The sequence below is a fragment of the Halichoeres trimaculatus genome, unplaced genomic scaffold, assembly GCF_033239565.1.
Source record: "Halichoeres trimaculatus isolate MK-OKI-2021-1 unplaced genomic scaffold, fHalTri1.1 fHalTri1_scaffold_22, whole genome shotgun sequence".
Classification (NCBI taxonomy): Eukaryota; Metazoa; Chordata; class Actinopteri; order Labriformes; family Labridae; genus Halichoeres; species Halichoeres trimaculatus.
Genome location: NW_027437200.1, coordinates 6481016 through 6508633, shown reverse-complemented (window position 1 = coordinate 6508633; position 27618 = coordinate 6481016). Strand labels below are relative to the sequence as shown.

General features: G+C 42.1%; 1 protein-coding gene across 4 annotated transcripts in view; it reads right to left on the bottom strand.

Moving 5' to 3' along the window:
* Positions 1-795: 795 nt before the first annotated feature.
* Positions 796-27618, bottom strand: part of kirrel1a (kirre like nephrin family adhesion molecule 1a) — a 47054-nt gene continuing 20231 nt past the window's right edge. For 2 of the 4 annotated variants that reach the window (XM_074699397.1, XM_074699396.1), the window contains 13 exons: positions 21104-21253; positions 20855-21012; positions 20617-20767; positions 20300-20405; positions 19939-20087; positions 19612-19739; positions 16578-16704; positions 16218-16318; positions 13442-13658; positions 12278-12385; positions 11890-12017; positions 11501-11614; positions 796-3339 (listed from right to left, as the gene is read on the bottom strand). In XM_074699397.1, coding sequence (XP_074555498.1) covers positions 2665-3339; positions 11501-11614; positions 11890-12017; positions 12278-12385; positions 13442-13658; positions 16218-16318; positions 16578-16704; positions 19612-19739; positions 19939-20087; positions 20300-20405; positions 20617-20767; positions 20855-21012; positions 21104-21253 — 2312 coding nt within the window. In that variant the 3' untranslated portion in view covers positions 796-2664. The remainder of the gene's footprint in view (positions 3340-11500; positions 11615-11889; positions 12018-12277; positions 12386-13441; positions 13659-16217; positions 16319-16577; positions 16705-19611; positions 19740-19938; positions 20088-20299; positions 20406-20616; positions 20768-20854; positions 21013-21103; positions 21254-27618) is intronic. The other 2 variants (XM_074699399.1, XM_074699398.1) reach the window with 2 other exon arrangements.

Below are 27618 nucleotides of genomic sequence, written 5' to 3'. Positions count from 1 at the left end.
TCAGATCTTTTGAGCCAGCCCTTAGCCTTAGATCCTCAGGTGGGAACCTCCTGGTTGTTCCAAAGTCAAGGCTTAAAACCAAAGGAGATGGGGCCTTTTAGATCAGGGCCCCTTCCCTTTAGAACGACCTGCCTGAAAACATACAAGACTCGCAGGTTCAGGTTCATCTTTTAAATCCCTCCTCCCCCTCGTTCTGTCTGTCTGTGTATTCGGCTGCTACATGTTTTCATGAACTCCTTCTTATCATGCAGCTTTGATGCTAATGCTATTTCATTAGCAGTTAGGTAGCTGGCTTTCACTACTGCATCACTGACCTCTGGGTGCCGGATGAAAACAGACTGCTGGTTTCTCAGACACACCAGCAATTCATGGATCTTCTCTCTTCTCTTCTCTTCTTAGTTGTCCTTACAAGCTGTTGTATTTTTCGCCATGCTGAGCCTCAAAGTGGCGCTGAATACTGTATGTCTTGAGCACTGAACCTTGCTGCAACAGGTTTCCTATTCACCTCTGAATTCATTACATGGGCTGGATCAGACCCTTGGTAGGCCAGTTTTGGCCTGCAGACCGTATGTTTGACATCCTGGATTTTAACAGTTTTTTAATTATTAAGGCCCACCACTGACAAGGCAAACAACCAATCATAACTAGGGATCTATCAGTAATAGCCAATCAAATTTGAAGGGGGGTCTTTGCCGCACTTGGCCACTCTCTAGCTGTGCCTCTGCCCTCCTTACACTTTTTGATAAACCTGAACAAAAGCAGACAAATCCAGATTTCTTATAAAAAACAGTGCTTTTATTTATGTAATACTGTGGAAAAATAATTACATACCATTTTTAAAAAATATTGAAGAAAATGAAATTAAAAAATGAGAGTTTGATAACGTTCGTTGTACATCTTTTGAACAGTTTTCTCTGCTACGAAGAACAGTACAATAAGATAAACATTGGATTTTCCTAAATTCAAAGACACAATAATACAGGATACAGTCCTACCAGAGGTATAAAAGTACTGTAACAGGATTGTGAGAGAAATGATATGGACATATACTGAAACACACACCCGCACACTTTGACACAAACATGCACACGCACACACATACTGTATACCCATCAGGATGCATACGATAGTCACACACAGTTGAATCGGGTTCTGTGTGTTTATAATATGCCTCCCATACACACGCAGTCATTCACACATCTATACAAACACACTGTACAAATCGATGTGCGCGCCTACGCCCACACACTCCCTCTTGAACTCTCTCTCAGTCACACACACTCGCACACCCACACACTCGCAGTCACACACTACTACATGTCAATATTGTGGACGAGCCTTCATTGAACCTCTCCATACACATTCTCCTCTGGCCGTTTTTTGGCAGACAGACAAAGAGGAATGATTCAAAATGGAAATGTATGACATGTTCCCCTATAAGGCCACTCAGTTCTAAACCCAACATCTGTGTTTTTCTCTCCGTCTGCACCAGGCGTGTAGTTAAGAGCTCAGAGAAAAAGGCTCCAGCCTACCATAATGTCTGGGAATGACTCAAGGCCCCTAAGCCTGGTTTGTAAAGCAACAGTCACCAATAGAAGGAGCTTCTACTGCATATACATGGTCTAAGGTGAAGAACAACATGAACACTTGGCACTAGGTTTTCTTTTATACACCGATACACCTTTCTGATGTGAAACCAATCCTGAACCCAGGATCTTCTGTTGGCACAGCTCTTCACCCTGTCTCAGTGGAATCCCCCAGGCAAAGTCCCGTTATGTGCGCCCGCGTTCAAACTTTTGGTCCATACATACACATTTACATGTTTTACATTGACAAAAATAATTCTGTAATGTTAAAAAATAGAATACAAAGCTCTAGTCAAGTGTGCAAATAAAAAGAAGACATTACACAGATATAGATAAGGGACGTCTAAGCATGAATACTGTAGATGAAGTGCAAAATGATGACAACCCTCCAAACCCCGCCCCAGTTCACACACGCACACCCCATCCCTACGCCGCCTCACAGGCATGATGGCATGTACCAATGTACGGAAGGGCATGATGGGAACTATATATGTGCTCTATGATCATGGATAAGACAACCAGCAAAAGAAAGTAAAAAAATGGCGGCCAGGAATGACTTCCACTGGTTGAGGTTTCTCCCAATTGGTGTGTACCAAATCCAACAGTCAGTCAGTTTTGCCTTAAGACGTTCTCTCTTGTCATTTACAAAGTCTGTTCATAGCAAAAGCTACGCTCTAAAGATCTGTGATCTCGTCTCCACTCTGGTTTTCGCTCTCTCTCCCCGTCTTGATTGTGACTTGCGCCGTCTGCTCTTTCAGAGCTCAGATATACAAACACATTGGGAGTTAGGGAAATCAAAACTTTGTGGAATTTCCCTTCCCTGTCTCGCTAAAACTCCCTCCTTCAACTTTTTCTCTCCTTTAGCCTCCGTGTTTCTCACACCCTCCCTGTCTCCTGGGCATGGTCTTCTGACTGTGCATGTGTGATGTTCCTCTTTTTGTGTTCTGCAGGGCGTTGGTGTGTGAAAATGTGTGCGTGTAGCTATGATTGTGTGTGTGTTTTTTTAAGTGTAACACTATTTATAAGATGCGTCCTCATGCTCTGCTAAGACTGTGAGGTGTTTATGCGTCTCTCTGTCTCACACGTGAGTCTGCATCCTCTGTGTGTGTCGGCTGTGGGAGTAGTCGGAGTGTTGTGAGGTGTAAGAGAAGCGAGTGGAGCTGCCGTACTTCCCTAGTCCAGTCTCTGTTCCTGGGGGAGCAGGACCCCCTGGACTTACGCTGACCCCTGGAGGGGGGCCAACTCCAGATCCCACCCCATACATCTCATAAGATGGCCCAGCTTCAAGCGGGGCAAGGCTGGACGGGGCGAAACCCATACGGTAGGTCTGGTAATGTGAGGGGTATCCATAGTTGTCATAGGCCAGCTGGGAAGTGGAGTCCAAAAGGCTGCAGTCCCCTGGAAAGTCGCCAGCCACTGAGGCAGGGTTAGCTGGGGGCTGCTGGCTCTGCCCTCCACGAGTGAAGGTGTTGAACTGGGCGTAGCTGATGTGGGACAGTCTGGAAGGGGGTCTGGGGTCGTAGCAGGCCTGGGGACGGCCAGGAGATGTGAGGGGGCCAGGGGAAGTGAGGGGACCAGGGGCTCCACCGCTGGCTGTAGCTCCCGAGCCTCCTGCACTGCTGCTGATGGATGCAGCGCCCCCTGGTGTTCCTGTAGGGGAGCGGTAGTCTGAGTAGTGCATCGTGGAGCGGGAGGCGGGGCGGCCTTCGTCGTGGGTGGAGGCTCGTACGTTGTAGTAGCCGTTGGTGGGATCCTGCAAAGGGAGGCACACAAAGTGGGCGTTAAGTTTGAACAGTAAGGAGTGCATGCTGGGAAAATTTTTTGTGTGTTCCAGAGTGAAGACTGCTAAGGTGAAAATCCCTCTATGATAATGTCACACCACATCCTGGTACTTGCAGAGAAACTCTTTTCGTTGCAGAAGGTCAGGGTGAACTGTGTGTCTTAACGGTCAGCATCCAGGCTCAGATTCATTAGGATTGTGCTGCGAGGGCACTTTGCACTCTTCTTTGTGACTCAGCTGCTTGGGATCAGAGTCCCTTTTCAGAAATGTATGCAAATTGATGTATGGAGAAAACAAGTCCTCAACTAGAATTACCACATCGCAGTTTTACACCCCCGCCAACAAGCCAAGTTGCATTTTACATTAATCAGCGTTTCCACAGAGTGACAGCAGAACTGAGGCCAAGACAGAGCGGAGGGGAATATATAAGTATGTTTAAAAGATTCAAAAGAATAAATCCCCCTTAAACTAAATAAGTGAATAAATCAGACACATTTAACAGGACAGGCTGTGCCAAAGTCATTTATGAGCTGACATGATACCACGTAAGGACCGCGGTGACTTTAGCGGACCCTCCTCATGATAGCCGAACACACAGGTACAAACACTGTTAAGCAGGCTGCTCTGTGCCCACAAATCAATCTCAGAAACAGTCTTGTTCTGGGTCTTACAAATTAATCAGCCACAACCCAGGGTGTTCTGGAGTGGTGCCATAATTAATGACATACACAAACGTAAAAAGCAAGATTTATTTAGCCGTTCGGTCTCAACCAATCAGATCTACACAACTTTTGAGCAGCAAAAAGAGTTCTAAAAAGTAGTCATTGTAAATAATGTGATAATTAGCCAACCACAGCGTCAGGTTTAGGGGTAACACAGGGGTAGCTAATCAGGTTTTAAGAGGTGAATGCCAAACCTGGTCAGCCCTCTGGACACACTCCTTGTTTTTGCTCTGGATAATAGCCTTATAGACCAAAATGGCTGTGAGGTCATTTAGGGATGCACCGATCCAACTTTTGTGGTCCTGTTACCAGTACTAATACCTGGGCTTTGGTATCAACCAATAGCGATCCAATACCAGTGTTAAATAATAACCTGCATGACCTACTGTGGGATAAGACTGGTAATGTCTGGGTAAAAAGCAAAAAAATGAGTATATGGAATTACTGAAGTTAATATTTATTTAAACTAAGAAATATTTAAATTTTTACTATCAAAACAATTAGTCAAAATGCACAAAAGTTCTTTTGAAATGTAAACTTTTATACCGTGTTGACTGGTAATGCAGCGAAAAACAAAGCAAGTGTATCAGAGGCAACATTTCAAATCAAGGAGCAAAACAAAAAGGCATAAAGCTGTTTGCCAGGATTGGCACCATGGATCTCTTCCCACCAATACTTATCCAGCTTTGAGGGGCACCAATGTGTAACTGTTTTGTATCAAGGGCATAAATTTTCACAACATCACTCCTCAATCGACCTATGGGCTAACATTCGCAGTTAATGTTAAATTACAACAGTTTAATTATGGGAACACATCAGGAAACATGTACGAAGATATACACACACCTGATCCAAATTTTAAGACCAGTTGAAAAATTTCGCAAATTCTAAGCCAACTTTCAAAATGCAAAAAGAAGAAATCACTGAACAACTCCTCCACACAGACCCAGATTTTACCAGAGGGGTTAAACTGCAGTTGAAAAATTCTAGCCTGCACTGGAAGCCCCCTTACACACTTACACACACCCAGTGGCTGCAAACATTGTTGAGTATAAAAGACATGGAGTTATCTGTAGGAGAAATACACAGGGGCCAGTCAGAAAACAATCCCAACCTAGACCTTTTCGGCTGCAGCAGTAAAAGACTTACTGGAATGAAGAATATGTATTTGGTTGTGACTATTTATTTATTTATTCATTACTATTTTTTTTTATTTAATTATTATTATTACTTTTTTTCTTTACCTTGACCTACTGAACACAGGAGAGCTCAGAGGACTACATACTGTACATACTACATACTTGAGATTAAAGGAAGGGGAATGCCGCCATATTTTTATTTTTATTTTTTATTTATTTATTTATTTTGTGTGTGTGTGTGTGTGGGGGGGGGGGGGGGGGCATGACGTGCCTTTTTTTAAAATAAAAATTAATTGATCACACAAAAAACTCAGTGATGAGGAGCTCCATTTTTGTCAACTTCCTTCCCCATCCATCCCCAAATGTTCTCAAGGTGACTTAGATCAGGGGAACTTAGATCAGTGGTAGAGTTGTCTGTTCTCAATCGAAAGGTTGGGGGTTTGTATCCAGCTTCTGCAGTCGCATGCCAGAGTGTCCTTGAGCAAGGCACTGAACCATGAATCACGTGTATGAATAGGTGTGAATGTGTTAAAAAAAAAACTGGTGGTTCCTAACAGAAAACTCTGTCAGCAGTGTGTGGATGGGTGAATAAGACTAGAAATGGTAAGCACTTTAAGTGGTCAGAAAGACTTTTAATGTTGTTTTTATAAATTGCTTGCTCAAACTTTTAGGTCACATTTCTTCTTTTTGCATTTTGATCTCTGCTTGAAACCTTTTTAAGATCCAACTGTGAAAAATATGAATCTGTGCAAATTTTCCCCTGGTCTTAAAACTTTGATCAGGTATGTGATGTTCTGCATTATCGTGATAACAGCCGCCCCATATGCACCAGGTTGTTCATAGAAAAAGGAAAAAAAAAAGCTCATCCAGCTTTCTCATAGTCAGTCAAACATTTCAAACATTGCCCTAGAAAGTATAAACAACTCTCTTTGCAGCAGCATGTGACTAATCACTTAATCTGAAACCTACCCTGAGGCAGCGGTTCCACACATTAAAAATCACAACATGGAAACAGTTGCTCTTTATTCTGATGGTCTCGTTTGCTTTTGCAGCTCATAAAAAGGAATCAGTCCTCATTCTCATTCTCACACTCACAGGAGCTCTAAGCAAACTTGATGTTAAAACGCTTAAAGTCTGAGCACATCAGATCCTCGTAACCTGCTCTAAAACATTGCGGTATGAATAATAGAGTTTAAGTTTCTTCTCTTATTATCGTTAGGGAGAAAATCTGAAATTTTAACTTGGTCATTTTGGTATTCATGAGTAGATGCTGCTGTGTGTAACTCCAGGCCTCTCCAGGAGGATGGATCCATGCCAAGATGCAGCGATGATCTCAGATTGTCTGGGTGGAAAAGATGGTCTTACCCGTTCACTGAACCCCTGCTGAATACACTACTCTCATTTCTGACATGATTCTGCCATCTCATTGTCTCTTACATACCCCACTTCTCCCCGGACTCATCTCTAACTCTGTATCACTGCTTTGGTGCTTCAGGCAGTGGGGAGAGGAAAAAAAAGCAGTCTGGTTGAGGCAGTTGTCGGGGTGATCTAACCACCTCCTGGGGTGGATTCATGTCTGTGTTTCTTCAAAGTGATCCAAGGCAGCACTCCAGCTCCAGGGCTGGTGTGTTTGCCCTCACAAAATATTCATGGGGGGGAGTTTCAGCTGAACATTTTGGCAGCTTTATGCGTGAAAATACATTCACAACCTAAGCCCAGCCCCCCAGTGTCAAGATGTATAAATGATTCATGCCAGCTGAATGGGCGAATTACACATGAACGTGCTTTATTTGCTTAAAATTTCTTTCCACTTGAGCTGTTTTTTTCTTCTTTGTCTCCAAAAAAATCTCTATGATGAGCAGGCCAACTTTTTGAGTAATCAGAGAAGTGAGTTGCCTAACAGCTGGAAAGAGAGTGAAGGGCAGAAGAGACAGAAAGCAGCAAAACTGAAAGAAAAATCAAGCTCTTGTTCCTGCGTTTAAACCCCAGCTTTCACTTTCCCACAGACATCCAGAGCAGCGCTGACATTTACCTCACCAAATGAGAATCAGTGCATAAAGTAGAACACGCTGACGCTGAACTGAAGTGTTTTTTGCCCAAAAAGCAGCTGATGCCAAAAATGCATCAACACACACCTAACACTAGAGGACAGATAGAGGTCTAAAAATCCTCCAGGCCTGAGACAGCTGCACTGAGAGAGCACTTTGTACTGCTGCAGAGGGGGATTGTTGCACTGGACTGTAGTCATATTTGTGAGTCAGAAGTGATAAGTCATACTTGCTGTCTAGCAACAGAGAATAAACATTAGCACTGTTGGTTGTGCTCTTTAACACAGAACAAGAGGAAACATGAAGTGCATGAAATGTCTGGATTTAAGACTGTAATCATTAGCAGAAAGCAGACACTCCAGGTTTATAGGTTAATGACAGTCTGGTAGAGTGTGGTGTTCATTGAGGTATTTAAAGAATAAGACAGGGAAAGTGGTTTTATAAAACTTCTTGCTTCTAGATCAGGGAGTTTAGATGGACTGAGTTTTAGTCTGCCAATCTCTCCTTGTTTAAAATCCTTCTGAATGTGCATTTTTATCACAAGATTGGTAGAGCATACGATGGCATTCACCCCACAAATAAAAGAATGCTCCTGTTTTTATGAGATAACTACCTCATAAAAACAGGACTTTATTTATTTCAGAGTTTCCTGTTTTTTGTTGTTTTTTTTGTGAGATGCTCTCGAAATAACAGAAAATATTTATTTTTGATTTTCCCTGTTTTTTTATGAGATACCATCTTGTAAAAACAGGAATCTGAAAAGTATAGGAATGTACGAAAATTTGAATCGCCTCAATGAAGAAACATGAAACATGGAACTGTTAGCTTAAACGCATTGAAAAACCTATCTTACTTGTATTGACCCCACACCTCTGATTAGCATTAGCAAAACATGCAGCAACGAGTCATGCAGTGGAGCATCATGGGAAATCCTGTTTTACTAGACAGTAGGGCTGAACAATTAATCAATTTTAAACAGACATCGCAATGTAATAGAATGCAATTTTCAAATCGCAAACACTGCAATTAAAATAGAAAAAAAAAAGTTTTATGTACACAGACCTGGAGGGAATATAGTAACTTGTACTTGTTCTCCCTTAAAACCAGCAAAACTCAAAATGCTGTTTTTTTCTGGCAAAAAACCCTGTGGGCAACAAAGATCCATCCAGTAGATCGTAGAGCCATACCCCTTTGTCACTTTTTTCCTGTATGGTTTGTTACTCTTACTGACAACTGGAGTTCAGGAAAATTTCACAGTGTTCCTTTTTCTTTTTCAATTAAGAAATGCAAAAAGGACTTGTTTAACTGCTAACAGTATCTTTTGTTGGTTAGTCATACTATAAAATGATTTAAAACTTGTGTTAAGTGAACAATGCAGAAGATATACGTCGCCCCCCACCCCCACCCCCACCACCCCACACACACCCACACACCAAAAACTCGTATGCTAAATCGCAATGTGGGTCTAAAAAAATCGCAATTAGATTATTTTCCAAAATCGTTCAGCCCTACTAGACAGTGTCTCATAAAAACAGGAAATTCTAAAATTAAAAACAATTATGTTACAAAAACAAGAGGTGTTTTTTTCAAGTGACTCATTAATGAATTGTTAAGCTTTCAATAACCACAATCAGGGGGGCAGGTCTGAGATTAAACAACTGACAGATCACAGAGGGATCAAATTTGATGTTAAAGTAAAGTCAGATGAAATAATGTCAGAAAACACCCTTCTTATTGAAGTACAGGCCAAGACCGGTAAGCAGGTGAGAGGTCTAGCTTTGTACATGTCCACACATAACGGGTGTCTAGGAAACTGCATATTGCAAAACGTTTTGGCCTGTCATCCACACAAAACAGCAGTTTTACGTCACTAAAAACAATGTTTTTTGAAAACTCTGGACAAAGTGAGGATTTTGGAAAATCTGGGTTCATGTGTACGCCAGGAAAAGTCACATTAAATGAGTTCATTCTGATTGGTTGGCACAGGTTTCACATCTGAAAAACAATGTAAGGTATGGGTTTGGCATACTTTGAGCTGAACTTAATGGCAGATTCGCCCAGTCACTATTCTACACAACTATTCCTAAAAACAAACAAAGTAGGATATTCATTTCTGAAAATGCCCGGGTACATGTGTACAAGGCCTTTGTCGACAAGGGACGCCAAAATTTAACCTCAACAGAAAGTTCCTCACAGAAGCTTTTGACGAAGTTCAAAAAAGTTCATACTGTCTTCACTTAAGTGTATTTCCTTATTTTCTCATCGCCAGACAGGTGTTTGAAGTGTTATTAACTGCTGACCTGCTGCAGTCCTCTTCAGAAGTGAACATCAGAAACAGTGTGAAAAAGAAACGTCTGGGGAGCTCACACAAGTCATCAAAGACAAAGACAAACGGGAGGAGTTAAAGTCAGGCATATCAGACCACTGCAAAAGGGAAAACCATGGGATAAAGCCTGGGTCACCTAGAGAGTGAACACCCACTGTAGGATCAGGAGGGTCACTGATAGACGTGTCCAGAGAACTATGAATTGCTCCCTAGGAGCTTCTATCGATGTGTGGCAGAGAGCATCCTGTGACACAGCAGCTGCTCTGCTGCAGAGAGGAAGGCTCTGCAGGGGGGGTGAAGGCTGCACAGAGGATTGTGGGAAGCGGCCTACCCAGCACCACAGACATTTAAACCCTGTTTCCACCAAGCAGTGTGGTTTGGTTTGGTTAAGCACGGTCTTTTTTGTGTTTCCACAGCCAACCATGCCCTCTCGTGGTAGGCCGCGTGTAAGTCGGATGCTGATAGCTGCATTGGTAACATAATAGTGTGACACCATAACAGCGTGGCATGGTGTACCCCGCTAATAAATGCAACAAAGAAGAAAAACATGACACAGTAAACAAAGAGCAACAATGGAAGTCATCCAGCAATTTCTCTTCCATGTGATTTCCATGTGGCTCTTTTTTATAAAGTGCAATGAAGTTTTGTTTAAGAGAGGACTGTGTGCCGTGAGGAGAAATACAGCAGCCGCTGTCAACCGTAAGTGACAAATCTTTAGACCAATCAACAGTCTGCAGTGTTGTAGCTCCACCTTTCAGGATCTGATCCGTTTAGTCTGGCACTCCTATGGAAGGGTCTCAAAAGTGGGACAACACATCTTGGTTATTTGGGGATCTGTCCTGGGATTAGTCAGTGGAAATGGACTGAACCGCTTGGTGGAAACGGGGCTTTACAGGAAGAGATGCAGAAAGAGGGCCACTTGAGTCACGATGGACTCTACCCATCCCACACACAGACTCTCTGACCCTGTCCCCTCTGGCAGGCGGCGTTGGGGCATTTGGAGCAAGACCACCCGGCTCAGGAACAGCTTTTACCCAGAAGCTGTCAGACTGATTAACTTGAGTTCATCAGTCATATTCATTAGTCATAATTTTATGTTTTCATGTTTAGTCAAATGTTTATATTTTTTACTCACTCTTAGGTCTCTCCCTTATCCCATTCTTCTTTGTTATTATCAGACTTACATCAGGACTTTGAGAGTGATATTTCATTCTACATGTGGTAGAGACAATAAAGCTTTTTGAATCTTGGATCTTGACAAGGGGGCCTACAAACTACCTCACACTTGGGATGCGGTCAGGGGGGAAGCTGACAGACAGCAGGGGGCGTGGTCACCCTGTCAAACCACACAGGGTGACCAAACCAGCATAAGATCAGCTGGAGACGCGTCACAGCAACATCACGCCAGCAGGTCAGCAGTCAAGGTAGCATGTCAGGATAATGATAGTTACAACACATGTCCGACGATGACAAAACAAGGAAATAGGAGCTTTGACAGGTAGAGAAAAAAATCACAAATTTTTAATTTTTGTGTTGTGTATGAACTCAGACTACAGTCAATAAAGCAGATAAAAAGGAAAGACAAAGTTGATTCACTCATTTAAAAGTTTGATCGTTTCCGGGCAATTTCAACCTAATCCTCACTGCTTTCAGCATCTTTTCGTTATAGAAAACAATCAGGTTATAATGAAGTACATCTGATTATGATTAGAGATGAGAAAAGCAGCCCCTCTAGGTCAAAGTAAAGAGGAATCTAATGTGTTTGTGGTTTTTCTCTGAGGTCACAACCCTTAAACTGCTTTCATATTTTGGTCAGGGGAAAAAGTAAGCTTCCATGGATTTTGGAGACAATCTGTCCCCTGGTTTGACATAAATGAATATGTATCTGTGTGAGCTCACCTTAAGGTCATACTCCTGGCGGGTGTCCAGGGTGTCACTGCGCAGGTCAGACTTGAGCTCTATGTCATCTTTAAAGGGCTGATTTGAAGGAGAGAAGGACACAGAGGGGAGAAACTAAACCATCAAACAACAAAACAAAACAAAAGGAGGAGAGAAAGGTGCCGTAACAAAACAGAAGAGGGAAGGAGGCGACAGAGTTTGACAGGAGAAGAGAAAATGGCGTTAAAAGAGTTAAAAGGAGCAGTTACAGGGGAAACATGGTTTGTTTTTACTGAAAATGTACAGTGGAGCGTAGGGAGAGGTTACTGAGTTAATCTGAGGTTTCTTCTATGACTACAGGCTGTGTCAACAGTGATCTGCCCAAGCACACATATCCCGCTGCTGCTCACCGAGTACATGGCCTTGACCATCCGCGAAGCTGTGGACACGCTGCCGGAGTCCTCCTCTAAGCTGTGGGTCTCCTTGTTTATCGTCTCCACCTTGATGTCGGGCTTACCCAGGGTGACCCCACGCCGAACTGGAAGCACAACAAGGCCAGGTTGAATACAGCTGGACACGCGTATCTGTGCTGGTGTGTTTTCATGAGCAGGAGGAGTGAGTTCAGAGGGGACCTACATCCATATGTGTGAGGGGAAGCTGTGGGTGTTTGATTTCCTTTGGTTTAGTGAGGAGGATTTAAACCATAATCCTTTAAAATAACATGAACATTTGTACTGTACAACACGCAGATTGGCTCTTTATTATGTATGTGTGAAGCACATGGAGAGTATGACTCACTGCCTTTGCGCTGCCTGTAGAAGATAAGAACGAGGACGAGCAGGAAGATGAATAGGAGGATGGTGGAGCCCACTGTCCCACCAGCTATTATCCCCACTGGGACTTCTTCTGAAGTGGGTGAGACAGAGAAACAGAGAGGCACACAGAGGGCTGGATCAGGGATGCCAGATACACAACTGTATCATCAACATGCAGTTTAAAAAAAAACTCATCTTCAAGTCTGAATTACATAAAACTCAGCCTGTGTAACATGGGTTTATTCCATTCAGTACAGATTAAGTTATGACGCTAGCTTTTTTCAAACCCCAAAGTGCCAAAATATTCTGACTTATGAGTGAAGGATGGATCAGCCTGTCAGGAAAACTGAACTTAAATTGATTTCTAACTTTTGCTTCAATATCAAATAGCTTCATTGATTGCAAGGATAAACCATGTAGCTTTTTTAAAAACTCTTAGCTTTCGCAATTTCCATTTTAAAATATTTAAGTTGTTTCAGCAAAAAAAAAAAAAAGACCAGAAGGGAAAATTCTCTCAGCATTTTTTTTGTAGATGTTGGTTAATCATTGGTTTAAAGACGAGATTTCTCCAAAAATTCTGCATCAAACATGAAATTTACCACACAAATTGCTTTGCAGTGATAAATGCATCACAATATTTTCTCTTCGCCTTTCAGCCCTAAAAATGAAAATCAAACTATAGATAAAAAAGTGTTTTCTAACATGCTGGTAATCTTGGAGATGCAGACTTGATCTGAACCAAACCGTATCATTGAAATCCTGCGGAGCCCTCTCTGGGTAGCCCATACTGTGTTGCGTGTCGTGTTGATCTTACACGTCTCTATCTGCTTTCTTTGTTTCTCTAACCTCCCTGGCTTTGGGCTTTCTCTCTTTCTGGGTTTTTCCTTCTTGTCCTTTTCTTGTGCTGTTTTTGCATAGTTAACCTTTCACCAACTTTCATCAGGGGAAACTTTTTCCTTCAGAAGAGCAGGGTTGGAAAACAGTTTTACCACAAAGATTTGGTGTGACCGCCTTTAAGTTGTCCTGTACATTTTATATATGAGCCACGAGTTTTATAGCATATCTAGAGTCTGGTATGCTTTGATATTTAAGACATTTACACATTTACATTTACTTTGACATTTAAAGATAAAACAATTAGACGCACCATTCTCCTCCAAGGTGATGATCATTGTCCCCGGGCCGAAGGAGTTCCAGGCCGTGCAGTTGTAGGTGGACATAAAGTCAGACTCCATCACGTTGTTGATGGTGAGGGTGGAGAGGACGCCGCCGCCCTCGGCTGCTGGTTTGCTCTGCTCCACCGTGTACCTCTCCAGCAGTGTCCCTTTCTCCTTCTCCCACACATTCTCTTTCCATGCCCACACCTGCAACACACAGGTAACTCCATCACATGATGTCACCAGGTATCATGGAGGGACCTCTTCTACTCAGGTGAGCTACATTAAGTCCTAATCATTCAAACAATTAACTAGGGATGAGTATCAAAAGCCGGTTCCTGTTGAGAATCAAGAAGAAATGTTTGAATCCATTGATATCGTCAGCCTTTGTGCTAAATGATTCCCTTATCGATTCCTTACACTGTGCCAGAGCTGCTGGATGGTATGTTGACTAGTCTGCTGCAGCTATCTTAGCTAAGCACATAACGTTTTCCAAGGAAACTCTGATTCAGGATTTTCTGCCTGAAAGAACTAAACTCACAAAGAAATGTACATTACTCTCTCACAGGGGGATTCCTATTCAATACATTTAACACGGTATGAATCAAAAACGATATAAACAAAAAAGCGCTAGCTTGATGCTAACATTAATGTGAAATTGCATTGATATGCTCGCAGTTAGCATACATTGGTATAACTTCGGCTTCAGAACAGAATATCAACTTTCTTCACAAAAACACATCACAATCACTCTTTGAAAAAAAACTGTGAAAACTCCAAGTGTCAAACTACTCACAGGCAAATGAAATAAAAGTACGGCAAGGTTCCAAACAACTTACATTAATGCTATAACCACTTCAAGACACTAGATGGCCTACTTGAGTCAATAACATTTTACGAAACAGTACATCAATGTCACATGACCTGCAATATTTACTTATTTCTGTATAATTACTCACAGAGATATCCCCATCCAGGGACCAATTACACATTTATTCACCTATAAACTTAATTTAATGTTGTTGACCCAGATAACCTGTAAAGCCTCCTTTTTGCAGAATCGATAAGGGTACTGGTATTGTTAAGGTCTTTTCAATTCCCATCCCTAGAATTACTCTTTTCTTTCCATCTTAGATGCCTGGAGTTTGAAATATTTATATATGTATAAATACTTTAATTCTGTAAATTAATAGTTATCTAGAGTGAAGATGTAATGATCCAGTGCAGCACAGATACCATAATAATCTGATCAAAATAGGAACATTTTACCATTTTCTTCCATGGATTATTAGTTATAAAAACTTGATGTAAATATTTTCTCATTTCTCTGTGAACTTGGAGAAATCTGTGTTTCTGTGACTGATGTTATAGTCCTGAGCCCCTCTAAGTATTCCTGTAATCCTTTTCATTTTGTAGACCTGTAAAGTAGACTGTCTCAATTTCATGAACTTTATAGAAGTGCTTAGAGCAAACAGATCAACAAGTTATGCACTATTCTTGGACTAAATACAGCCCAACTGCAGTTGTTGGTCAGGAAGTGGAATATGGGGAGTCCAGAAGGGTCTGAGACCCCTTTGACTGACACAAGAGACCCCTTCAAAGTCTCAAATGCAGGATTTGTGGGGTCTTTTTAGAAGTATAAAATCTTCTTTATTTGTTTTTCAGGTGTGATATTTTGTCCGTGGGGCTGATTCAGATTGTGTACAGGTTGAAATCCACTTCTGTAAGACTTCTTTAGTTTTGCACTGAACGAGGGGTCAAGGGTCAGATGCCAGGGGTGGATATAACATGTTGTTTGTCTCAGCTGCTTGTTGCCAGAGTTTTCTCAGAAACATTACAGTATGTTTGTATCTGTCCCCGATTTGTGTTAAATTTTGTGCAGAGCCATCATTGGTCATATCTGCCTAACTCAGATACATCCTGCAGAGACATGACACACATCGAACAAACAGATTCACACCAAAAACACAGCCATACACACATTGCATGACTTCCTGAGAACAGCAACAGTTTGTATGTTTCTGCAGACTGAGATGGAGGTTGTTGGGGTGACTGAGCCGGTGAGAATCTTCACATTCTCTGACTCCAAAGCCACTAAAAGCAACTGTATTATTCAGCATAGAAGTACTGTAGCAAAGCGAGTTAATTATGCATAAGCCCACATGTTCCCATAATCTGCCCACTTATTCCAGAGCAGGATAATCTCCTGGCTGTGGCGTTCACAGGGACAACTGTTCATCTCCGGTCCTTTATATTTTATAAATCTTTTTCTGTCCCAACCTACGCCACTTGCATTAAGAGCGTGCACTGCGAGTCAGGACGGATCAGTCACAGAGGCCGCGGAGCTGAGGAACTACTACTACTCTCTGTGTGATACACGAGAGTGAAAAGAGCGTCCAGGCTGAATTCTGACGCAGGAGCTAAAAGCGGACAGGCTTAGTGTTCGTGTTGGTTTGTTTATGTGATGGGATGGAGGAGAATTCTGGGAGAGTTTAAGGGTGAGTCACCGCTCAGAGAGGAAAAAGGGACAGAGCCTAAAAGCATTACCGTGCAGCAGGAGTGGAGCCATTTAGGAACAGGAGGGTACAGTTAAATACAAATCGCTGTCAGGCTGGAGCTCTTTGTGACCAAAGCTTTCCGTGTTTGCTGGTTTTCTGTCTCTATAATTGATGCGGGGTTTGAATGTGGACATTTTCATTCAAGGATTCAGAGCTAGAAATATGTCACTTCACTGTTTTGTTTACATTTTTTCATCCTTTCACTTACAATCTTATCTGGAGGAGGTGTACTGGCTATGTAGCATTTGACCTCGCCTCGCTCCCCTCTTGCTGCGTACTGGACTGGGTCACTGGAGATGATGGGTGGACCTGTATGAGAGGAGAATGTGCAGGTGTGTGAGAGAAATAAAGAGTAGAAATATGATAAAAGCCTGGTGCTTTCTCCTTCCTTCAGAGGCTCTGTCCTCTCCAGGCTTGCTCAAGCAGAATTGTATGGTTTTAAAAATAACTGGCAGCCACTTTGGACACACTACATTTTTTTTCAATTACTGACAAGCTGACCTTTGAGAAAGTACAACATTTCCATCTGCAGGCAGTGCTACGTTAAACTGTGTGGATGTTTTCTGACCGTTAACAGTGAGTGTGACCTCAGTCTCTCCTACTCCGATCCGTGGGACGATGGCCTTACATACATACTGGCCAGCATCAGCTTGGCTCACGGACTTCAGATACAGCTGGTTGCTGTTACTCAGAACCTGTGGGGGAGTGAGCAGAACAGACACAAATATAAACAAGGCAAAACTGCTAAACCACAGGAGGAGAAAAACACAATAAAAACCCACATGTGCAGAAGTAAAGAGAGGCCGGTGTACAGTTACACCTCCACCTGTTCGCCTTATTATTCTAATTAATCACACTGTACAACCATTTGCACGTCTGGCGTGCTTTCTATTACTCTGACCCCATAACTGGCTAACAATGCAAACTTGCAAATCCACTTTTCACCCATCACAGAGGATTTGCAGTTGCCTAGCAACCTCATCCATCAGAAAATTAGCTGCGGAAAATTATGGCTCAATCTGTAAGCACCTAGAGAGAGAAACACCTGAAAAAGGTTGGATATATGGATGTAGGTGTAGGCCAAGCACGGTTGTTGTTTGCTCAAACACTGTTAATGAGGCAGATTTAATTAACTGCAGTAAGAGTTTCGTCCTGGTCCTGACTCAAAAACGGCATTAATATTTACTAACACCCACGAGGAAGGCCCTGAGGTACGCAGAGGTTGAGACTTTATTTCAGTCAGAATAATATGTTGGACTTTAAAAGTTATTTATTCATCAGTAAAAAATAATGCCAAAAATTAACAACAGCATTGTGATGTTGTTAATATTCTGACACTGATAAAAAGCATTTCCATCCATCCATTCTTTACAAACAGGGTGAGGTTTCTAAAACACGGCGGACAGGTTGCCTCTTCAATCTCAAGTTTAACAAAATAATTAAAAATAAAGATTGATTGTGACAGTATTCATTATGTTGATATGGATCATTGGTTTTAAATACGTTATAAAGTAAAGTGATGCATTTATTGGGAATTGGAGTTGCTTGGATGGAAAAATTTTACTTTTGCATTTTATCAAACTTAAAGCTCCTGTTAGGAGTTTACACTACTTATAAAACATGCCTGCATATGACATACAGAGCTAAACAGACCGTGTTGAATGTTGCTTTGGAGAAAAGTGTATCTGCTAAATTAAATTGTAGAATTGTAGAAAATTGAAGCTGCAAGCTGTGATAAAGGGCTCTTACTAATTTTGTGTCCATGCAGCTGCTGTATCTGAAACTGGATCTTTGTTTGAAATATCCATGTACACCGAAAATGTTCATGGTAGTGAATACCAGTTTTGTTTAATAGGTGGTCACAGTGTTCCTATGACCCAAAGCCATGTGCAGATGGTGTGTGTTTGTATGATCGAGTTTGATCAAATATGTACCCTACAACCCTGGACCCTGTCGAAATCGTTCTTTCAACTCAGAAAGAAAGGGGGGGGGGGGGGGGGGGGGGTTTGCAGTTTTAAGTCACTAGGGGGCACTATGGAGCATGTATCATAGTGAAAACACTGGAATTATAATTTTTTGAAAAAGATACGTGCGCCAAGTTTGGTGAGTTTCTGAGAACGCTAAAGGCACCAAATCTGGGGTTTAAGAAGGATATGAAGAAACAAAGAGAAACATTTGTATTCCAAGGAGGACTGTGGGGTTACAAGGGGGACCTCAGTAACCTGAGATCAGTTTTTGTCCCTGATCATGATAATACACACACGGGTTACATCAGGGGGGCTCACCGACCTTTAGCTGAGTTGGGCCCTAATTCCTTGGGTTACATGAGGGTCTTCACTGGCCCAACAGTCGTTGGCCTAATGAAAGTCTCTCACAGGAGATTTGTGAACTTCCTGAAACAAGAGCCCTCTTAGTCCAAAGAGTGTTTGACTGGAGCTTGAAGTACTCTAAATAACGTGTGTTTTCTTTAGTGTTTTACTGACATAATATCCACAAGATATTAAAGATTTTCTTTTAAAACAAGACACTCCCCCAGGGTCTGGGAAACAATTCACACTTGTGTGAGCATGTGATGGGGCACCATGTGTTACTACAGCAGAGAGGGAGAGGGATCGCAGAAAAGAAGATGTTATGTGTTAGATTAGTTTTATTACTGTAATTGAAATTTGTTCAATGTTACATCAAATTTAAAAGTCAAAAAATTAAACTTCAGGAAAAAATTCTACAAAATTTTGAAAAATTTAACAAAACACTATGAAATGCAAAATCAAACGCAATTACATTAATTTAAAACTGAAACTTCAACAAAATAAAAAGGAGAGATTCTGTCTTCATGGTACGGGTAAGTCCCTATGCTATTACTTAGCTTAGCATGCCATAAAGCCAGAGGAGCTGAACCTGATAAGTTAGCTAAAGCTAGTTCACATAAAAACCTCCAAAAAGATTCAACATGATAGTCCAACAGGGATCAAAGTTGTTATGAAACACTTTTGGTTTATGTCACTTTGAACGATTCCTGTGTCTCGTTCGCTGGCCCAAACAAAAGTCATAGCTCTGTTTAATAAAATAAAACTTTGTCATTCACTGATAAAACTGTTTATCTTATCCCATCACAGCAGTTTCACGCAATTAAGATGATGATATAGCAGCTCCTATTGTTGTTGCTGGTGTCTTTTTGATTTTGCAGATCATAAACAGACATCGGCATAAATTTCAAACTGTTATACAACCAGGAAAAACTCATCACAGGAGCTTTAAGTTGAACTGTTCTGTATTTTTTTTTTACAAAGTATTACTGACACATAACTTTAAAAGAGCATTCACCCATTTTTCTGCAGCATTAAAATTTGTGAGGAGTTATCAATATATAGAAGATAAACAAATAATAGCTATAATTTGATCTGAAAAGATCATGAAGAGGGAAGAGAAATAAATGAAATTCAGAGGAAGAGAAAAAAAGGCATCTTTGTTTACAGACAATCCAATGTGCATGAATGACAGGCTGCTTTTGTAAACACAGAAGAAGAAGTGTGAAGTGTTTCAATCGTGTGAATGCAAGATGAGAGAAGAAATGTGAAGCGTGTGGGATTTGAACCTCTTACCATGTTTGAACCCTTTTTGAACCAGGTGAGCGTGAGCGGAGGGTTTCCAGCCCATTTACAGTTCAGAGTGACATCAGAGTCAACATCCACGGTTTTTGGCTGCGGCTCCACCAACAGTATCGGACCAACTGGAGACGCACAGAAACACAGAAAGTGGTGTTCTTTGTTGTGCCTGAGTAATAATGCAGTAGGACTAAAGCGGAGAAGCTGCTCAGAGGAAGAAAGAAACACAACAGTAGAGTGTGTCATCCCTCTGACTCCAGAGTAAAGTGAGTGAAGTGGACCACAAGTGACTGAACAAGGTGAGATGAGCAGTGTGTGACTCACAGTGGACATCCACAAGGATGCTGACGTTGGTCTTTCCCACAGCGTTGAAAACCAGACAGGAGACAGGCTCGGTGAAGAAGGAGTGGTCTGCTTTGGTGGTAAACACACTCTCTCTGGCACCCTGCAGTACCACGCCTCCCTTAGCCCACCTGGGGTTAAAACACACCAGGTTATAGACATAAAATATACAGACACACATCCTGGAAAAACAAATCTTACACGCCTGAGAGCAGAGCTTGGCTGATAGCCGTTTAATTCAAACTTTGGGCAGAAAACACTCAAATCTATTCAGGGATAATACTGATTGTCATCTGACTATAAAACTGTGAAACTGATGGTGAGCTTGCTTGTTGATGCAGACCTGTAGCCCATGATCGGAGGGTTGGCAGAAGCCTGGCAGGTGAAGGTGACTCTGTCTCCCTCCAGGACAGAACGAGGCTCAATGGACAAGGTCACTGTCGGTGGATCTGAAGGAGAGACACAAAAGCTTAGCTACGTCTAAAACGATGCTGCAATCTGGAGGATGGATAGATGCAAAATGGCCTGCATGCATTACTTAAAAACTAGCTCTAAATGTTCAGTTTTTTGCTGATGTTCTGATAAAATATGACACTTTTTGAAATACAAAAAAACACTATTTATCAGACTATTTGGCAGAAAATGTAACCGACTACTCACGGTGTACATTGAGGGTGACAGTTGTGCTTTTGCCGCTGGGAACAGCCAGGTTAGTGGCCACACAGCTGTAGTTCCTCCCAGTGTCTGTGTCGACAGGCAGTATGGGCAGGTAGCTGCGTGTGGTCACCCTCTTCCTGTCTGGAAGCACCTCCTGATGTTGATAAAAAAACTACAAGTGTTAAAACACGTTTGTCACAATCACAAGGTGTGACTGAGGGTCTTTCTTTTCTGGACCTACCGTGATGCTGGCAGCCCCGTCCACAGGCAAACCATCTTTAAGCCACTCAATCATGGAAGGAGGTTTAGCCCCTCGGGACACACAGCTCAAATTGTAGGACTCCCCAGCATTAAGCAACACCTCTGGACCCCCATCGATCACTGGGTCATCTGGGGGTACTGGAGCAAAGGAGCAGAGGAGCACAGTGTTAGAAACATCTCACTCGCTGGCTATAAATACATGACCTGACAGACACGAGTCCAAACGTACTGAGGACGGTGAGTTTAGCCCTCCTCGACCTCAGGGCAGCATCAGGGGCCTGGCACTCGTACAGAGAGTCATCAGACAGATCAGCTGACAGGATCTCAAGGTTATACTGGCCCAGCTCCTGAACACGCAGCACGCGGTACCTGGGCCAGGCTGGAACGTAGAAAAACACAGCAGAGGATAACCATGAGTGAATGATCAGAGGCAATTCATTTTAAAGTCAGCAGGCTTCAATCATATTCTGTTTCAGATTATCTTTGGGGCTTATCACTGAGAGACAAATACTTGAACGGGGAGGAAACCAGGAGGAGAGACAGGGGAATGCCATGAAGCAGAGGAGCAGTGCTTGGAAAGACAAAGACTACAGCCTCCAAACATGGATCATGCACTGTGAACGTCCGTATCTTCTTTGGTTACTGCAATGTTTGCATGTGCAACAGACAATGCACAGCACGTGATGTTGGTTTTATGGTTCTGGAGCATGACATGGCATGCTTCTTTTTTTAGTTTCTTAATCTTGTGATTAATCTACAATGAAATCTCTCAGACGCTAATTTAATGAAGCCCCTAATTTAAACACACAGAGACGTATTCCTGCTCATCCTGGCCCTTTTTACCACTGTCTGGTCTAGATAGCGCCAAATAAAGACAGAAAAGTGCCACACAGTAAATAAAGAGCAATAATAACAAGACATCCAAAATACGACAATTCTTTTGACCAATCAACAAACTGCAGTGTTGTAGCTCCACTTTCCTGGATCAGATCAGTTTAGCCTGGCACCCCTACAGAGTGTCCCAAAAAGTGGGACGTAGGGATGGGTATCGAATTAGGTACTTTTATAGGTGCCGACTGAATTCTGTCAAAAGTACCGGGTATCGATTCATGTAAAACCAAAAGGTAACACGTTTACGTACCTAAATGCATCCTTGTGACTGTGAGGGAGTGGAAGAGTAGAAGATTTTCCATGCTGGACATGAACACAGCATTGCAAGGTTATATATTGAAGAATAAATTTGTTAAATTGATTTTTTTTATATTTCATTATTAAACGAATTGGTATTTTTTACCACATAAACACAAAAAAGTACCGAAACTTGGTACCGTTGAGTACCGGTACCGATTGCCAGGTACCAGGCATCGGTACCGTATCATTTCAGATGTGAATGGTACCCATCCCTAGTGGGATGGCTCGTCTCAGTTATTTGAGGATCTGTCCCAGGATTAGTCAGTGGAAATGCCACAAAATGAGTGTCATACCAAGACGACAGATTAATTTGCATTTGCAGGTGACCCCAATTAAACATTGTCATAAATTAATGCTGACATCTGAATAAGTAAAATGCATCTATTATGAAAGTTTATGAAGTAACTCTACTATCCATTTCGCTATCTAACTATCTAACTATCCTCTCTCCTACTCTACTCTACTTCTATACACAGGTGCCAAAGCTTCGTGTTACCAACTCCTCAGTAAGAAAGTAAATATTAGCTGTCCCAGAGGTCACTGATCATCCCCTAATTTGCATAATAATCCATTTGCATGTATTTGTCATGGACGCTGTAGGAAAAACATTGTGGGAGAGATAGAAAGTGTGTAAAAATCACCCAAAATATATTCAGAACTATTACTGAACTTTCTTCTGACTATTTTTGTTTCTTCATGTCAAAAAAAAAATGCCCCACTTTTATCCAAGTTTGGGACCAGCAAAGTGACCTTGTGCACATGCACATTTCATTGGCGAGATTAATACGTGCTTTTAGATCAGAGTCTCCAAACACTAGAGAAGTCCCTTTGATACACTTTACAGCTAAATAATTGTATTTTTTCATAACCTAATGTGGCAGAAAAAAAAGATATATTATTAATTTCAGCACCATGCAGTGTTGGGCCAAACTGAGCATAAACTAGTTCTTTTGTTTGATTTAGAAGACTTTTCAGACCAAGCACATTTTTGGTTTAGTCAAAAGTAGGGGTGTCCTGATACAGATTTTTTGACTTCTGATCTGATCCAACTTTTCATGATATGTTTTCGACGATACCAATCCGATACCGAAACCTTTCTCTGATAAATCCCATACTCTGCTGGACGATTCTGTTGGAAATGATGAATCATATTTGTTGTATTTAGGGATGGGTACCTTTTACATTTGAAACGATAAGGTATCGATTCCCGGTACCTGGAAATCGGTATCGGTACTTTTTTGTGTTGATGTGGTAAAAATATCAGTATGTTTGATAATAAAATGTTAATTCTTTTCTGTTTAACATATTTATTCTCCAATATATAACCTTGCAATGCAGTGTTCATGTCCAGCACAGAAAATCACCTACTCTTCTCCCTCACAGTCACAAGGATACACTTAGGTACCTAAACATGGTACCTTTTGATTTACGTGAATCGGTACCCGGTACTTTTGACAGAATTTGGTCGGTACCAACAAAAGTACCTAATTCGGTACCCATCCCTAGTTGTATTAAAGTGAGCCCTGCTGGTACCTTCTCGAGGAACACTCACTTTACAAAAGTTGCAAGACGCTATTTTACTATTATTGCTTACCAAAGACAAGTAGTCCCACACAGCGGACATGTTTGCAGCGTGGTTTGATTTACAGCAGCAGTAAAGCGTGACGGTGCTGAAAACATGTGAAAACTGGTCCCGATCATGATAACGAAATACAATACTATCCAACCCTAAAAAAAAAAGCCATATTGGGCGTGGATACCAATTGGTGTATTTGGATTGGATTGGATTGGGACTCTACTTAAAAGTTTACAACATTTCCAAAAAGGATATTCTACCTCATCCTTTTGTTGTCCTCTGTGCTGGTTGCTTACTGAAAGGGACTTAATGTCACTACAATTTTAATAATTGAACTTTGAATAAAAACTGCAAGTTCCCCACGTTTCATGTAGCCACACACTCCTGTGGTTTGTCTGAATATGTAAAAATGCAGCCCTGCACAGCTTGTAGCAGCTCTTGCATGTATAAAAGCATCAGATCTGTGTCATGCATGCAGTAATAATATCTGACTTTTTCCTCCTCAGCTTTAATGACCCCAGAGACATGTGTGGCCCCCGATGCGCTAGATATGCACAAACACAAACGCATGACCAAACAAACACATTCGCACACAACCACACGTACAGCACAGCCTCTACAATCCACTCCCCTTCCCCCATCCGACACACAGCCCAGCTGTGTCACTGCCGTACATTCTCACCATTAGGTGGCATCCACGCTCTCCCTCACGCTCACCAGCAGGGGGGAAAAGACGAATGCATTATGACAGCAACGTTTTAGAGGACTCAAATCGACTCCAGTTCATGGTGCAGAATTCATGTTTGCTGCCCAGACGTAGATTGCATGTGAAATTCTCTGTGCCGCTTCCATGTGCAGCCTCCAAACTGAGCCGTGCTGCCTGCCTAACCTTGCGTGTCCTTGCCTCTGCATGCATGTGTGCAAGGGTGTGTGTGTGTGCATTGTATATACGTGCATTTGCATGTGAAATGTGGAGAGCGAGAAAGCGTAGGAAAAGCCCAGAGAATCGAGGAGGGGGGGCACAGAGGGACAGAGCCTCATACACAAACACACACACTACCACCGAGTGTATGTGTGCATGAAGCGGCCAGTGTTCATTCACATGTTTTTTATTTAAAAGCTTTGGCTTGAAGCACCGGAGCATTACAGTAACAATTTGATTAAAAGAAAGGAGAGACAGAAAGAATAGAGAAGGGACAGACAGGGACATAAAAGAGGAGAGGAAGAAGGGCTGAGAAAAAAGAGGAGAGTGTGAGCTCAGAGTGTGTCAAGCAAGGTGAATGTAAGGAGAGCGAAGGAGCAGCTAGGTAGGGAAGTTAAATGGAGACTAGGAGAGAGGGCTCAGCACAACAGAGGCAGCTGAAAGAAGGAGAGCAGGAGGGAGAAAGAGGAACAAGGGAGTTTGGATGGAGAGGTCGCAGTGGAATAGCATGACAGACAGTGCAGGAGAGAAGAGCAGAGGAGAGGAGGAGAGTTATTACAGAGGCCAACAAAAAAACAAGCTCATAGCGTGCCATGTATGACAGCAAAGAGGGAAGAGAAAAAGATAAGAAGTTCAACAAAAATAAAAGGTAAAAAGAGCAAAGACAGAGGAGAAATTTCTCAAAAAGAGAACTGGAATATGGAATCCAAATATGTGGGAAACAACAGCAATGTGAGCAAAAACAGGACAACAGCATGTCATGAATGATGCATACTCCCTCCAGACCAATCAGTTAAAAATATGCCCACTTGTTTTGACCAGTAATTGCACAGTCCCCTCTGGGCTAATCAGAGCAATTCTGAACATTCTGCAACAAGATGCATCATTCCCTCCAGTTTGGTCAAAGTCAGAAAACATCGTCTCAAACTGCTGTTGCTGACACACGAGAAGTGTAGACTTAAATATCCAGCAAGAATTTTCATAACTAGATACAAGAACGCAGCAACAGAGTGAGCTATGAGTGCTACAAAGCAGAGAGAGTATGTATCAGCTGACGAGCTGGCCTTTCAATAAAAATCAGATATTAGCCAGCACATGTCACCCACTGCTCATATGACAGATCCAATGACGTGATGCTCCTCAACCAAGATGAAGGGTGTCGGTTAAATGTGCCTGAGGTAGCATGCATTTCCCATGAGCGCTGGATGATGTATGCAGGGGGTGGCTAAAGTTAACATCAACCTTAATCAGTGCTGCGTATTTCACAACATGCTGCGATGGGAGGCAACGATGCTGTTCTGTCTGTTTCTGGAGTAAAAATATCCTCCTGTATTTCTTGGCTAACACAGCTTTGGAAGCCAAACCATCAACGTGGAAACAGACAGTTTGTAAGAAGTAAAGTCGAACATTTGTGGTTTCATGTCATTGGCTGAACAACACGTGAAAGTAGTCACACCCGTTGGTTTCTGCAGACTTGTTTTGGAGTCAATTGAACTGAAATGCTCACCAGACATTGCATTTGGTCAGACTGTTTTTTCCTGTCTTAAAAAGGAAAACTACACACAACAAAAAAATGATTCTGAACCAGTTTTAGCCCATGACTGATGAGCTCACCTTTGAGGTTGTCTGGGAGGTAAGCTGTTTGGATACAGATACTTTGGAGGACTCTGTCATTGTTGATGAAATGTACTGTGGTAGCTGTATGGTTGGACTAGAGCTGTGTCTCTGAAGTTGTGGTCTGCAGAACACTATTGGTCCACTAGGGCCCCCCTAAAAATTAAAAAAAAGAAAGAAATTCCACGGGACTCACTCGGAACAAGATGCATTCTTTTCATTAAGTTGGAGGATGATGGGTGAGGCCTACCTACATTAGCGATAAAACTAGCTGCCATGTTTACTATACTGCTGAAGTGTATACGGGGAGAAAGAGAGATGGAGGGGGAAGGGGAGGTGTGAAGAGTTATTTTAAAAAACATTGCAACATGTATGATGCATGTTGTAGTGCCAAGAATACACCTCAGGCCGGGTACTGAGCTTTGGTTCTTCTGTGGCACCAATCGAGATGCTACTAAGGTGCTGGCACCCAAAGGCTAGCTCATTCTTCCTATAGACTGTATAATTAATGGACATAGTCTCCCTGACGTCAACCGTCTGTTACTGAAATGGATTTTTGAAGCAAATCAGCTATCGCGGCTAGGGATGGGTACCTTTCACATTGGAAACAATTACAATACTGATTCCTGGTACCTGGCTATCTGTATCGGTACTCAGCGATACCAATTTTCAGTACTTTTGTGTTTTTATGTGGTAAAAATATCAGTGTATTTAGTAAAAATGTAAATTCTTTTCAATTTTACACATTTATTCTTCAATATATAACCTTGTAATATTGTATCCATGTCCACTATGGACAATCACCTACTCTTCCACTCCTCACAGTCACAAGGATGCATTTAGGTACCGAAACATGGTATCTTTTGACTGTAAGTGAATCGGTACCCGGTACTTTTGACAGAATTTGGTCAGTACCTACAAAAGTACCTTGTTAGGTACCCATTCCGAATTGCTGCCATACTGGAAGTGTTGGGGGCTTTGAGTACAACTAAAGGGTGGCCCATCAATCACATGACCCTGAGCTGTGCCTCTGATTGGGCACAATTCACCCCCCACAGTGTGTGCCAATAGTGAAATTAGCAATCCAGGCGGGAGATGATTTTATTACAAGGCTGTAAATTTCTGCTGTGAAAACATCTCTTTTGGCTCGGTGTGTATATGACTTCGAGTACTTCCAGAGCCAGCCTCCAGTGGACACTGGAGAAACAACAGATTTTAGCACTCTCTCATATTTTTAGACTGGAGGTTTCTGACTCTTGTAAATTCAAAATTTGGACATCGAGCAAAAAAAGGACTGGTGTGTATCTGCTGCGACCTGCCGGTTCAGGGATGCAGGCGGACTGCAACAGATCCAGCATATCTAGTTTAAGTTGACACATTGACTTGAATGTAAACCTTTCTGATCTGATTGCATTACAGAGGAGGGCCAAAACAGGCATGA